The sequence below is a fragment of the Orycteropus afer genome, unplaced genomic scaffold, assembly GCF_000298275.1.
Source record: "Orycteropus afer afer isolate SDZICR_OR568_19922 unplaced genomic scaffold, OryAfe1.0 scaffold00154, whole genome shotgun sequence".
NCBI lineage: Eukaryota > Metazoa > Chordata > Mammalia > Tubulidentata > Orycteropodidae > Orycteropus > Orycteropus afer.
Window position 1 is genome coordinate 6,322,056 of NW_006921741.1, and position 12,462 is coordinate 6,334,517.

Consider the following 12,462-nt stretch of genomic DNA (forward strand, 5'->3'; position numbering starts at 1 on the left):
TTTATGCAGGATCTCCTACATCCCTTCCAAGTGGATGGCAGTGGTAGCTGGGCACCATCTAGTTCTTCTGGTCTCATAGTTGTATAGGTTGCAGATAAGTATCCCATTCTTATCAACTTGCACCCACTAATGTTAGCATCTATTTATGTTTCTTTGCTAAATGAATAGTAGTAGTAATAGTTGCCTAATACAGATTTTCCTAATTCCACCATTCCTGCTTTCTACTATAAGACAAAGTGTTGTTTTCTTCCCATTTATATATAAATGATATATATAGTCCATTCCTATAATTATTTTTATATATAAATTGTTTCAGGTTTGGCCTGTGGGAGACCTTCAAGTAGGCATTTATGTTTTTGCTTTTAAATATATATATATATATATATCTCAGAATAATACAAAAGTAGCAAAGGAAGTGCAGAATGTTTCTGTGTACTCTTAACCCAGTCTATTATTAACATCATACACTACTATGATACATTGATCATAACTAAGGACCTTGCATGACTTTGGTACTTTACTATTAACTAAAATTCCACATTTTATTCAGATTGCACTAGTTTTTTCCTAATGACCTTTTTTCTTTTCCAAGATCTCATCCAGAATACCACATTGCATTTAATTATCATGCCTCCTTAGCCACCTCTGTGCTGTATTCTATGCCCTTTTTGACATACTACAATCATTCCTTGCTTTCTGGCATGACAAGATGTTCCAGGCTGCTCTCTTTTTACTTTCCCTGCCTCAGCCCTCGAATCATCCATTTCTCTAACAAGCCTTTGTTCCTTTTAATAGAGAATGGTGGTGTTGTTGTAGGTGCCGTCGAATCGTCTCCAGCTCATAGTGACCCCATGTACGGCTGAATGAAACACTCCCCTATCCTGTGCTGGCTCCACAATCTTTACTATACCTGAGCCCATTGTTGCAGCCACTGTGTCAATCCACCTCATTGCCCCTTTTTTGTTGACCCTCCACTTTACCAAGTATGTTATCCTTCAGGGAACGGTCCCTTCTGACAACATGACCAAAGTAGATGAGAGGAAGTCTGGCCATTCTCGCCTCCAAGGAGCTTTCCAGCTGCACTTCTTACTTATGAATTAATACTTATGGTATTAAGCAACTATAATCTGGGCTATAGGGGGCTAATTATTATTGAGGTGTTGTTGCTTCAGGACTTCGGCTCTTTGTAGATGGAGCTAGTGATCTCTTTCTCTCACACACAAATTTACATGTATATTCTGTAACTATATATGTTGAGTTTATACCATTAATTCTAATCCAAATCATCCAGTTTATTCTACTTTTTCCCCTTTCCATATTTATATCTGACAGTAAGAAACCTGACTTCCATTGTTTTCAATATTTTATTGGGTAAATTTTTATATAATCTCTCATTACCATTGATGTCCCTTCATGTCCTCCCCATTCTACTTGGGCTCTGATAGGCTACCTAGGCTACTCGTAGGACTCCCATCACCCTTCTAAGCTTCTTCAGACTACAATATCCTGCTATGCTATCTTCCCTTCCCCACCTTCTGTACAGACAACTACTTTGCTTGGCCCCATCTAGTGGAATGAATTATTAAAGATGAAAGGAAGAAATGAGTGAGGAAGGAAGAGTAAAGAAAGAAGGAAAAGGCAAGGAAGGAATGAATAGGAATTTATTGTTAAGGACCAGGCACAAACCAGGAAGAGCCTAGACAGTTTAGAAATTTCTAAAAGCTAGTAAGAAACCTGAAGTCAATACTATCTCCAAACGGTGAGAGAAAAATAAATGTTAGTGTAGAACTGTATACCCAGCAAAATTATTACGAATGAGGGCAAAAATAAAAGAATTTAAGGAAAATCTTATTAAAAACAACAACAAAAATATTACCAATAATAAGGGAAATGTAGGGAGCTCTGGTAGCATAGTGCCTAAGGCACTTGACTGCTAACCAGAAGGCTGGCGGTTCAAACCCACCAGCCACTCCTCGGAAGGAAGATGGGGCAATCTACTTCCGTAGTGATACTGCCTCGGAAACCCAGGGAGGGGTCGCTATGAGTAGGGTCCGACTCGACGGCATATAACAACAACAACAAGGGAAATGCACTCAACAGTGAGAGCATGCATAGTTTCAAGCAAGCACACATAAAACATTTGTCAAAGCTGATCATATACTAGAACTAAAGGATCTTCCAAAAGATGTTTCTACTTCTGGATAAAGGAAAATCTCAGAAGGAAGAATGGAAATGCAAGAAGGAATAGTGAGAAATGAAATCAATAACATAGTAGGTAAATTTATTTATTTATACTCCAAAATACACTTTATTACAGGAAAAGAATGTAGGTCAAACTTCTGCTTCTTAGAAGAAAACAGTCATATTTTTCTGAGTGTCTACATTTCCTCACCACCACCCTCAACTCCACAAATAGCAGAGGTTGTGGAGCTGGCACAGGACCGGGCAGTGTTTCCTTCAGCTGTACACGGGGTCGCTATGAGCTGGAGACAATTCGACGGCACCTACCAACAACAACACCATTCTCTATTGAAAAGAACCAAAGCTTGTCAGAGAAATGGATGATTCCAGGGCTGAGGTAGGGAAAGCAAAAAGAGCAACCTGGAACATCTTGTTATGCCAGAAAGTAAGGAATGATTGTAATATGTCAAAAAGGGTACAGAATACAGCACAGAGGTGGCTAAGGAGACATGACAACTAAATTGATCTGCTGTTTGTACTTTTTTGATAAATCTGTGATTTTGACATAAAATTAACTAGTAGTTGGCAAGAATCAGTTCATCCTCAGTCCAGCCATTTTTCATTTATATTTCTTCCTGAGGAGGCCTTAACTCAATCTCCCAGTATACTTTTTTAAAAAATTTTTTGGTGAAAATATACACAGCCAGACATACACCAATTCAAGTTTCTACATGTACACTTCAGTGTCACTGATGACATTGTTCAAGCTGTACAACCATTCTTGCTATCCTTTTCTAAATTATTCTACCATCAGTAACATAAATACTGCCCCCTAAACTTCTCATCTAAACTTTTGAGTTGCTGTTGTCACTTGGGTCATATACAGATCATTCTTTATAGAGCAGAATGCTCAAGGCAAATGTTCTTTTCTAATTAAGTTAAACTATTTTTCGGTTTAAAGATAACTTCAGGGATTATTTTAGTTTAAAATTTAAACTTTAAAGATTATCTCAGAGCAATAGTTTGAGGGCATCATTCATCTTCAGTAGTCTGGATTCCATAAGAATGTCAAATTCTGTTCCACCTATTTTCCACTTTTGATCAGGTTTCTTGTATAGTGTCTTTAAACAAAATGTTCAGTAATGGTAGGCAGGCACCATCTCATGGCAACGGAGGCAGTTGTTCAAGGAGGCAATTAAATGTGCATTCCACTTTCTCCTTCGAGTCCTGTCATTTATCTGTTGCTCCACGTGAATAGAGACCAGTTGTTGTATCTAGGAGGGTTGTCCACAAAATTTAAGACCCTAGGCACTACTCAAAGGAGCTCTGATGGCACAGAGCCTAAGGCATTTGACTGCTAACTAGAAGGTTGGTGATTCAATCCCATCAGCCTCTCCACAGAAGAAACATGGGGCAATCTACTTCAGTAAAGGTTTACTGCCTTGGAAACCCAATGGGGGTTGCTGTGAGTTGGAATTGACTTGATAGCAGTAGGTTGTTGTTTTTTTTTTTTTTTTCTTTTTCTTTTGGTTTAGACACTACTCAACAAACTAAGTGGTAGAACAGAAACACTAAAGCAACATTAGGCCAATGGACTGGAATGTCCAACAAAACCATGTCCCTAAACCTTATAAACAAGAAAAACCCATGAAATGGTTGGTTATTACATAAGCAGCATCAACAGCTACTTTTTCTTTTCATAAAAATATGTAAGGACATGGAGTTTATTAGCAAAGTAACAGGCTACAATTCAGGATCAGAAACAAGTCAGGTTACAGTTCTTCAATCAGCCTCTCAGATGTGCTGCAGCATGTTTCTCTCTGGCCTCAGCCTCTGCCCCGTTCAGGCTAGTGTTAAAAAGCTTCTTCAGCTTTGCTGATGGCACCCAAAGAGGCACCCCATTCCACAAGCAAACCTCCTGCCTGAAGGTACTCAGCTTCCTCATTCCATGGGCCAGGAAACCTATCACTCTGTCTCATGCCACTCTCTTGGTTCTGCTGTCTCTGTTGCCACTGTCTCTCTGCCATCACTCTGCCAAGGAGATCCAGCGCAGGGATCTTGGGTCCAAAGACATGCTCCACCCCGGTGGTGGTTCTTCTTCTTTCTTTAACTTTTTATTGTGATTTGGGTGAAATTTTACAAAGCAGATTTGTTTTAAGCTCATTTTGTTTTGTGACACTGGTTACATTCTCCTCAGTGTAACAGCTCACTTCCCTCTTATCCCTGTGTTTACAACTTCCTTGTGTTCTTCTTGCCTATGCATTCCTACCTCCTTTCTTTTCTCTCTGTGCAAATGCTGCCCCTCTGATCTCCCATGGTTGATTTTTCTAAGGAGTACATCTCCCTGGTGTAGGTGTTCAGCTCATAGGCCTACTGTTTGACTGAGAATTAAGCCACAGGAGTGAATTTAATTGCAAGGGTGACTCAGGGATTTCACTAGTCTCTATCAGACCATTGTAAGCCTGGTCCTTTTTATGATTTTTGAAGTTTGTTCTACATTTTTCTCCTACTCTATTCAGGATCTTCTATTTTAATCCCCTTCTAAGTGGTTGGCATTAGTAGCCAGGCACCATCTAGTTCTTCTGGTCCCAGGATCATATAGGTTGAAATTCTCATGGTTCATTAGCCCTTTCCACTGTTTCCATGCATCTTTGATTTTCTTCACTCTTCTTTGCCCCAGATGAGGAGAAACCAGTAGTTGCCACTTAGATGGCCTCTTGCAAGGTGTTTATTCATTTATTATTTATTTAATTGTGATTTGGGTGAAAATTTACAGAGCAAATTCACTTTCCATACAGCAGTTCCCATACACTTTGTCTCATTTGACCACAGTTCACAGTACAACAGCTCCCCTCCCACTTTGTCCCGACAGTCACCTCTTCCCTGTGTCCATCCCTCCATGCACCCCTGCCTCCTGAGCTGTCTTCCTGTGCATAAACAGCCCTTTTTCTCCCATGATTGTTCTCTGCAAGGACTGTATCTACCTCAGGTAAATGTTCAACTCCTATGCCTGTCTTTTGTTTGGCTGGAAGCCACAGGTATGGGTTCAATTCCAGACCTGAAGGGCAGCTAGGGGCCATAGTCTCAGTATTTCCACCAGGCTCTATCAGACTAGCAAACCTGGTCTCCTCCCCCCACCTCCTTTTTATTTTTCAAATGATTTTGAGTTTTGTTCCACATTGTCCTCCCCCTCTATCCAGGATCTCCTACATAGATCCCCCTCCGAGTGGTTGACAGTGGTAGCCGGGCACCATCTAGTTCTTCTGGTTTCATAGTTGTATAGGCCACTTGCAAGCTTTTAAGACCCAGTCACTACTAACAAATAAAATGTAGAACAATATTTTTGTATATCATGTCGTGCCAATTGAACTTAATGTCCCTCACAATCATGGTTATTGGGTAAATTTAAACACACTAATTTGTGGGACTAAAAAAAGAATTCAGAGTTAATTAATAGTTATATAAATATTAAAACATGTTGAGTTTCTTGTTTTCTTTAAGAGGTGCGTAAAGTTTTTGAATAACTTTTGGCTTTTTCTAAATTATTTGACAACTAAAGGATAGAATTAGGTGTATAATCATGAAGAGAAGGAAACTCAGGGCCAAAATGACTGGATTCAAATTTAAGTTCTGCCATCTATTAGCTGGGTGACCTTGGGTACATTACATAACCTTTCGGTGTCTCACTTTTTCAGGACAAAAGGAATTAAAAAGCAAAACCACTTACTGTTGATTTCAACTCATGGTGACCCTGTCTGTTTCAGAGTAGAATTGCACTCCATAGGGGTTTCAAGGCTGTGACCTTCCAGAAGCAGATTGCCAGGCCTTTTATGGGTGGGTTAAAACAATCAACATTTTGGATAGTAGCTGAGCTCTTAATAACTTGCACCACTCAGAGCCTGCAAAGGAACGGTTGTTGTGTTGTTATGTGCCGTCGAGTCGGACCCGACTCATAGCGACCCCTCCTTGGGTTTCCGAGGCAGTACCACTACGGAAGTAGATTGCCCCATCTTCCTTCCGAGGAGTGGCTGGTGGGTTTGAACCGCCGGCCTTCTGGTTAGCAGTCAAGTCCCTTAGCAAAGGAACAGTACTAGTAGCTACTTCGTATGGTTGTTGTATTAAATGAATTTATTTAAACCCACTTGATTTAGAACCTATAGCTAAGTACTAAGATGTGTTAACCACAATGACAACTTCCAAAACAGGTGAGAAAAAGTGTGGATGAGGGAGAGGAGCATTAATCCAAAAGAAATCAAGAAAGGATAAAAATATAAATAGGTCAAATACTACAAAATAAGAGGAGAACAGTATGTCCAAATAAAACAATGATTACATTAAATGAAAACGGGCTGTTCTTCAATTAAAAGTTAGACTGGAGTGGAAAAAAATCTAGTGATACGTTGTTCCCAAGGAATGTAACTGAAACACAAGGACACAGACACAGATGGAAAAAGCTATACAAATCAGTCAAGGGATGAGAATCTTACACTTGCTACCATGTCCTGCCAACCCCATAAACCCTCTTCACCCCTTCCAGGATTTGAACTTTAAGTCCGGATTCCTCAGCCCCTTCTTTCTTGGTGAGAAGTAGAGATGGTTTGGTTCTAGCACTTCTCCAAGACCTTGCTCACATGAGCGATTGCTCCGCGTGGTGACGTATGCGGGGGGAGGCGGAGCTCCTACCTCTTCATTGGCTGGCTGTTGGCTTGCTGGGCCACAAAGGTAGAAGGGAGTGGTGGTGGTGTCAGAACTCACGATGGTTATAAAAGGGAGAGTTTGTGACGCAAGGCGCTTCAGCCAGTGCATATTGGCTCCGTTAGAGGCGCTTTCTTCCTTGCCCTTTACAACGCGGCCGAGTTTGGTGTCTCGTCGCTGCTGCCGCGCTGCTGCTCTGGGAGGACTCTATTCCTGATTGCTCTGCAGCTGCTGCCACCCCGCCGCCTCTGTCGCCTCGGCGATAGTGGCTGTATAAGCCACAATCTTTAAACATATTCCTTTTTGTGGTGTTCTTGGTCACACATTTATGGAATTTCTGAGGGCCGTAGAGATACTGTCAGGCACAGCACGACCTTTATGAAGACAAGTGATCTGTGGAAATTCATTACTACTCCACCAAGAAGCCCCTAAAAAGCGCTTAACCTGGACACGGAAGTGTTGAAATCATGGAAACATTTTACAAGAGTTCTGTCCTGGATGGGGGTAAACCTCAGCGCATACCGAATTGAAGAAGTGCGTCTTAATTCCAATTTCATATTCGAAGCACTTTAGAATTTGAAGTCGAGTATGTTAGAGTAGGGTTCAGTTTTTTTTTTTTTTAATTTCATCATTTCTGTATTTAAATTTTTAAATTCTTTTTTTACCCCTGTTGCTTTTTTTAAACTAACATGGCTCCAATGAACCGCCCAGCTCCTGTGGAAGTCACGTACAGAAACATGAGATTTCTGATTACACACAACCCAACCAATGCAACCTTGAACAAATTTATAGAGGAACTTAAGAAGTATGGAGTTACCACAACAGTAAGAGTATGTGAAGCATCTTATGACACTGCTGTTATGGAAAAGGAAGGCATCCAGGTTCTGGATTGGCCTTTTGATGATGGCTCATCACCATCCAGCCAGATTGTTGATGACTGGTTAAATCTGATAAATGTAAAATTTTGTGAAGAACCTGGTTGTTGTATTGCTGTTCATTGTGTTGCAGGTCTTGGGAGAACTCCAGTGCTTGTTGCCTTAGCATTAATTGAAGGTGGAATGAAAAATGAAGATGCAGTACAATTTATAAGACAAAAGTGGCGTGGAGCTTTCAATAGCAAGGAACTGTTGTATTTGGAGAAATATTGTTCTAAAATGCGTCTGTACTTCAAAGACTCCACTGGTCATAGAAACAACTGTTGCATTCAATAAAATTTAGCTGCCTGATGCTATTGCCTTAGAAGTGGAACTTGAGACAGAACATAATTCATCATACATATTAGCCAACATATAGGCTTATTGTTGTTGTTGTATGCCATCAAGTTGGACGGACTCATAGTGACCTCTCCTTGGGTTTTCGAGGCAGTACCACTACAGAAGTAGATTGCCCAACCTTCCTTCCAAGGAGTGGCTGGTGGGTTTGAACCACCAGCCTTCTGGTTAGCAGTCAAGTGCCTTAGGCATTATGCTACCAGAGCTCCCATATATAGGCTTAGTGAATGATAAATCTTATGAAGTTTCCATAAGAATACTGAAAAGCCACAAGCTTAACAGAACTGCAGCCTCTGTGTTTGGGTTACTACAAACTTACTTGGACATGTAGCAAAAGTTTCTTGCTGTTCAACATTTTATGTGCTTCAACCATCAATTAACCTTTCTGAAATCATGCAGTATTGACTTAAATGTATTCTTCAATCTATTCCCATGTCGGAAACTTTACAATATGGAAGAACAAAATATTCAGTACAACACTTGCATATAGAATTAAAATCTCATGCCTTATGACCAGCACTTCAGATTATATGTGATTTACTCCTTCAGTCATTTCAAATATTGCAGGTAGGGCCTTTAATGGTTATTTGCCTGCTTTCTTATGTTTAGCATTTTCACATCAGGTTTGTGCAACTTTTGATTTGTTGAATTTATACTACGTGTTATGATTGTTTTAATACCTTTTATAAATCTCATTTGATGCTGCTAAGAAGACCTTTATTTTGAAAAATCACAGATCTCTGGATGAAAGGTCATGTAAATCCACATTGTACATGTGTTTAATGTTTCTTTCAGACACCAAATACCTCACAGTTAATGTTTGCACTTTGAGGTGTAACTCAGTAGAGAGGGCCTGAAAACAGAATGGGAGGAAGCTACTAAACATTTCTAGTAAAATGTTGTCTTTGCCTTGTGTAGGATATATAGAAAATGTCCTTTATTTAGTAAACTTTTTTCAGGGTCGGCCTTGCAGATGTGCAACAGATTGGAAAACTAAGTAGGCACAAACGGGTGGCCAGTTTCTGCCCTATGCTGCAACTTGGGTTCTTTAGAAAACAGACTTAGTCTGAGATTTGCATGCAGAGGCTTACTGGAGAGTGCTTACAGGGACTAAAACCTGTGAGGGAGGAAAAAGAAGCAGGATAAGGCAGAAGGTGAATGGTGAGACAGTTGCAACGGTGACCACAGTCAATCTAATGGGGAGCTCTAAGGCTGGGATGGGCCTTTAGAGATGTCGCCAATGGAGGTAAGGGGACTGGGCCTTGAAACTTGTTTTTTAGAAAAATGTAATTTACTTTTGTTGTTGTTGAGAATATATACAACAAAATATACACCAATTCAACAATTTCTACACATACAATTTAGGGACATTGATTCCATTCTTTGAGTTGTGTAACCATTCTCAGCCTCCTTTTCTGAGTATTTCCTCCTCCATTAACATAAACGCAATGAGCTCCATTTCCTACCTAATCTTTTGAGTAGCTATTGTCAATTTAATCCCACATAGATTTTGAAAGACCTATTATTGTGTCTACACAATGCTCCAGGTAAAAGTTCTTTACTAAAGCCAACTATTTACTAGTTCTTTACTAAAGCCGAACTAATGCTTGGTTTTAAGAAGACTAAAGGGGATATTTTTGGCTTAAGGTTTAAAGATATCTCAGAACAATAGTTTCAGGAGTTCCTCCAGCCTCTATGGCTTCAGAAACTCTAGAGTCTATGAGAATTTGAAATTGTATTCTGTATTTTCCTCTTTTTGATCAGGATTTTTCTGTAGAATCTTTGATCAAATTTTTCAGTATTGGTAGCTGGGCACTATCCAGTTCTTCTGGTCTCATAGCAAAGGAGGCAGTTGTTCATGGGGCCAATTAATCACACATTTGATTTCCTCCTTCTATACATGACTGTCTTTCCTCTGTTACTACAGGTGAGTAGAGACCAATTGTGTGGTGGATGGCTGCTTGGAAGCTTTAAAAACCCCAGATACTGTGCAGTGAACTAGGAGGTAGAACTGAAGCACTAAACATGATATTAGGCCAATTAACTGGGATTTCCCATGAAAACCATGACCCTAAACCTTCAAATTGAGGAACCAAACCCCATAAGGTGTTTTGTTGTATTTAAGCAGCCTCATCAGCTACTAATTTTTTTTTTTTTTTTGTGGTTGTAAATGTATCACACAACTTTTGCCAATTCAACTTTTTACAAGTATACAGCATGTCAACAGCAATCACATTAATCAGCTGTGCAACCCTACCCCTTATAAGTGCAAGTTTTCCATCACCTTAAACAGAAATTCAGTACTCCGTAAGCAATAATCCTCCCTTTCCTCCCCCTCCCACTCCTCTTAACCACTAAGAAACTTTGGTCTCTATGTATTTTCCTGTTCTTATCTTTTTATATAAGTGAGGACATACAATATTTGTCCTTTTGTGATTGACTTATTTCACTCAGCAAAATATCTTTAATCTCCATCTACGTTGTAGCATGTATCAAGACTTTATTTCTCTTAATAGCTTATTTCTCTTAATACTATTTCATAGTATGTGTGTTACATATTTTTCTTATCCTGTCTCATCTATTGATGGGCATTTAGGTAGATCCCACCTTTTGACTATTATGAATACTGCTGCAATGAACAAGTCTCTTTTTCAGTCTCTAAAGTCTTTTGTTTATATACCTGGGAGTGGAATTACTGAGTCATATGGTAGATGAAAAATTCAAGATTTTTACTAACTCCTGCAGTCTGAAATTGAACAAACATGCAATCAAGATGAATTGATAATTATTGGTGATTGAACTGGAAACAGAGAAGAAGGATCAGTGGCTGGAAAATATTGCCTGGGTGATAGAAATAAGGTGGGAGATCACATGATAGCATTTTGCAGGACCAATAACTTACTTCCAATATTTTTTTTCAACAACATAAATGGTGACTATACATGTGTAGTCAAATTGACTACATTGTGGAAAGAGATGATGGAGAAGCTCAATATAATCAGGTTGAACAAGGCCAAGGGATGACTGTGGAACTGTTCATATGCAGCAATAACTGTTCATATGCAAGTTCAAGTTGAAGCCAAAAAAATGAAAACAAGTTTATGAGAGTATATCCCACATAAATTTAGAGATCATCTCCAGAATAGATTTGATGCAATGAACACTAATGTTTGAAGACCAGACAATACATTTAAGAACATCATACATGAAGAAAGCAAAAGATCATTAAAAGTAAAGAAAGAAAAGACACAAATGGATGTCAAAAGAGTATCTGAAAATTGCTGTTGAATGTAGAGTAGCTAATGTGAACAGAAAATGAATTGAAAGGGCTGAAAAGATTTTGAAGTATGGCTTGAGAAGACAACATAAAGTATTATAATGAAGTGTGCAAAGAGTTGGAGTTAGAAAACCAAAAGGAAAGAACATAGGCAGCAATTTTCAAGCTGAAAAACTTGAAAAAATTCAAGCCTTGCATTGTAATATTGAAAGGTACAGGGTTCTATGGACAAAATAGTGAACAGGACAGGAAGCATCAAAAGAAGATGGAAGGAATACACTGTACCAAGAAGAATTGGTCAATGTTCAACCATTTCAGGAGGTAGCATATGATCAAAAACTGATGGTATTGAAGGAAGAAGTCCAAGCTGCACTGAAAGAATTGGTGAAAAACAAGCTTCCAGAAGTTGATGGAATACCAATTGAAATGTTTCAACAAACAGATGCAATGCTGGAAACACTTATTGTTTATGCCAAAAAATTGTAAGACAGCCACCTGGTCAACCGACTGGAAGAGATCCATATTTGTGACCATTCCAAAGAAAAGTGCTCCAATAGAATGTGGAAATTATAAAACCATATCATTAATGTCATACGCAAGTGAAATTTTGCTGAGACAATTCAAAAACAGTTGTAGCAGTACATCGACAGGGAACTGCAAGAAATTCAAACCGATTCAGAAGATGTGGAACGAGGGATATCATTGTTGATGTCAAATGGATCTTGGCTGAAAGCAGAGAATGTTAGAAACATTAGAAAGATGTTTATCTGTGTTTTATTGACTATGCAAAGGCATCTGACTGTTTAGATCATAGCAAATTATGAATAACATTGAAAAGAATGGGAATTCCAGAATACTTAACTGTGCTCATAAGGAACCTGTACATAGACCAAGAGACAGTCATTTGAGCAGAACAAAGGGCTACTACATGGTTTAAAATCAGGAAAATGAGTGTCAGGGTTGTAACCATTCACCATGCTTATTGAATCTGTGTGGTGAGCAAATAATCTGAGAAGCTGGACTATATGAAGAAGAATG

The 12,462-nt window shown here is 39.1% G+C and overlaps 1 protein-coding gene across 1 annotated transcript; it reads left to right on the forward strand.

The window, feature by feature from the left end:
* Window positions 1-7,565: 7,565 nt before the first annotated feature.
* On the forward strand, window positions 7,566-8,087 carry LOC103201543 (protein tyrosine phosphatase type IVA 1-like). The gene has a single exon (XM_007946270.1). It carries the CDS (start codon window positions 7,566-7,568, stop codon window positions 8,085-8,087), a length of 522 nt encoding a protein of 173 aa, XP_007944461.1.
* Window positions 8,088-12,462: the final 4,375 nt, after the last annotated feature.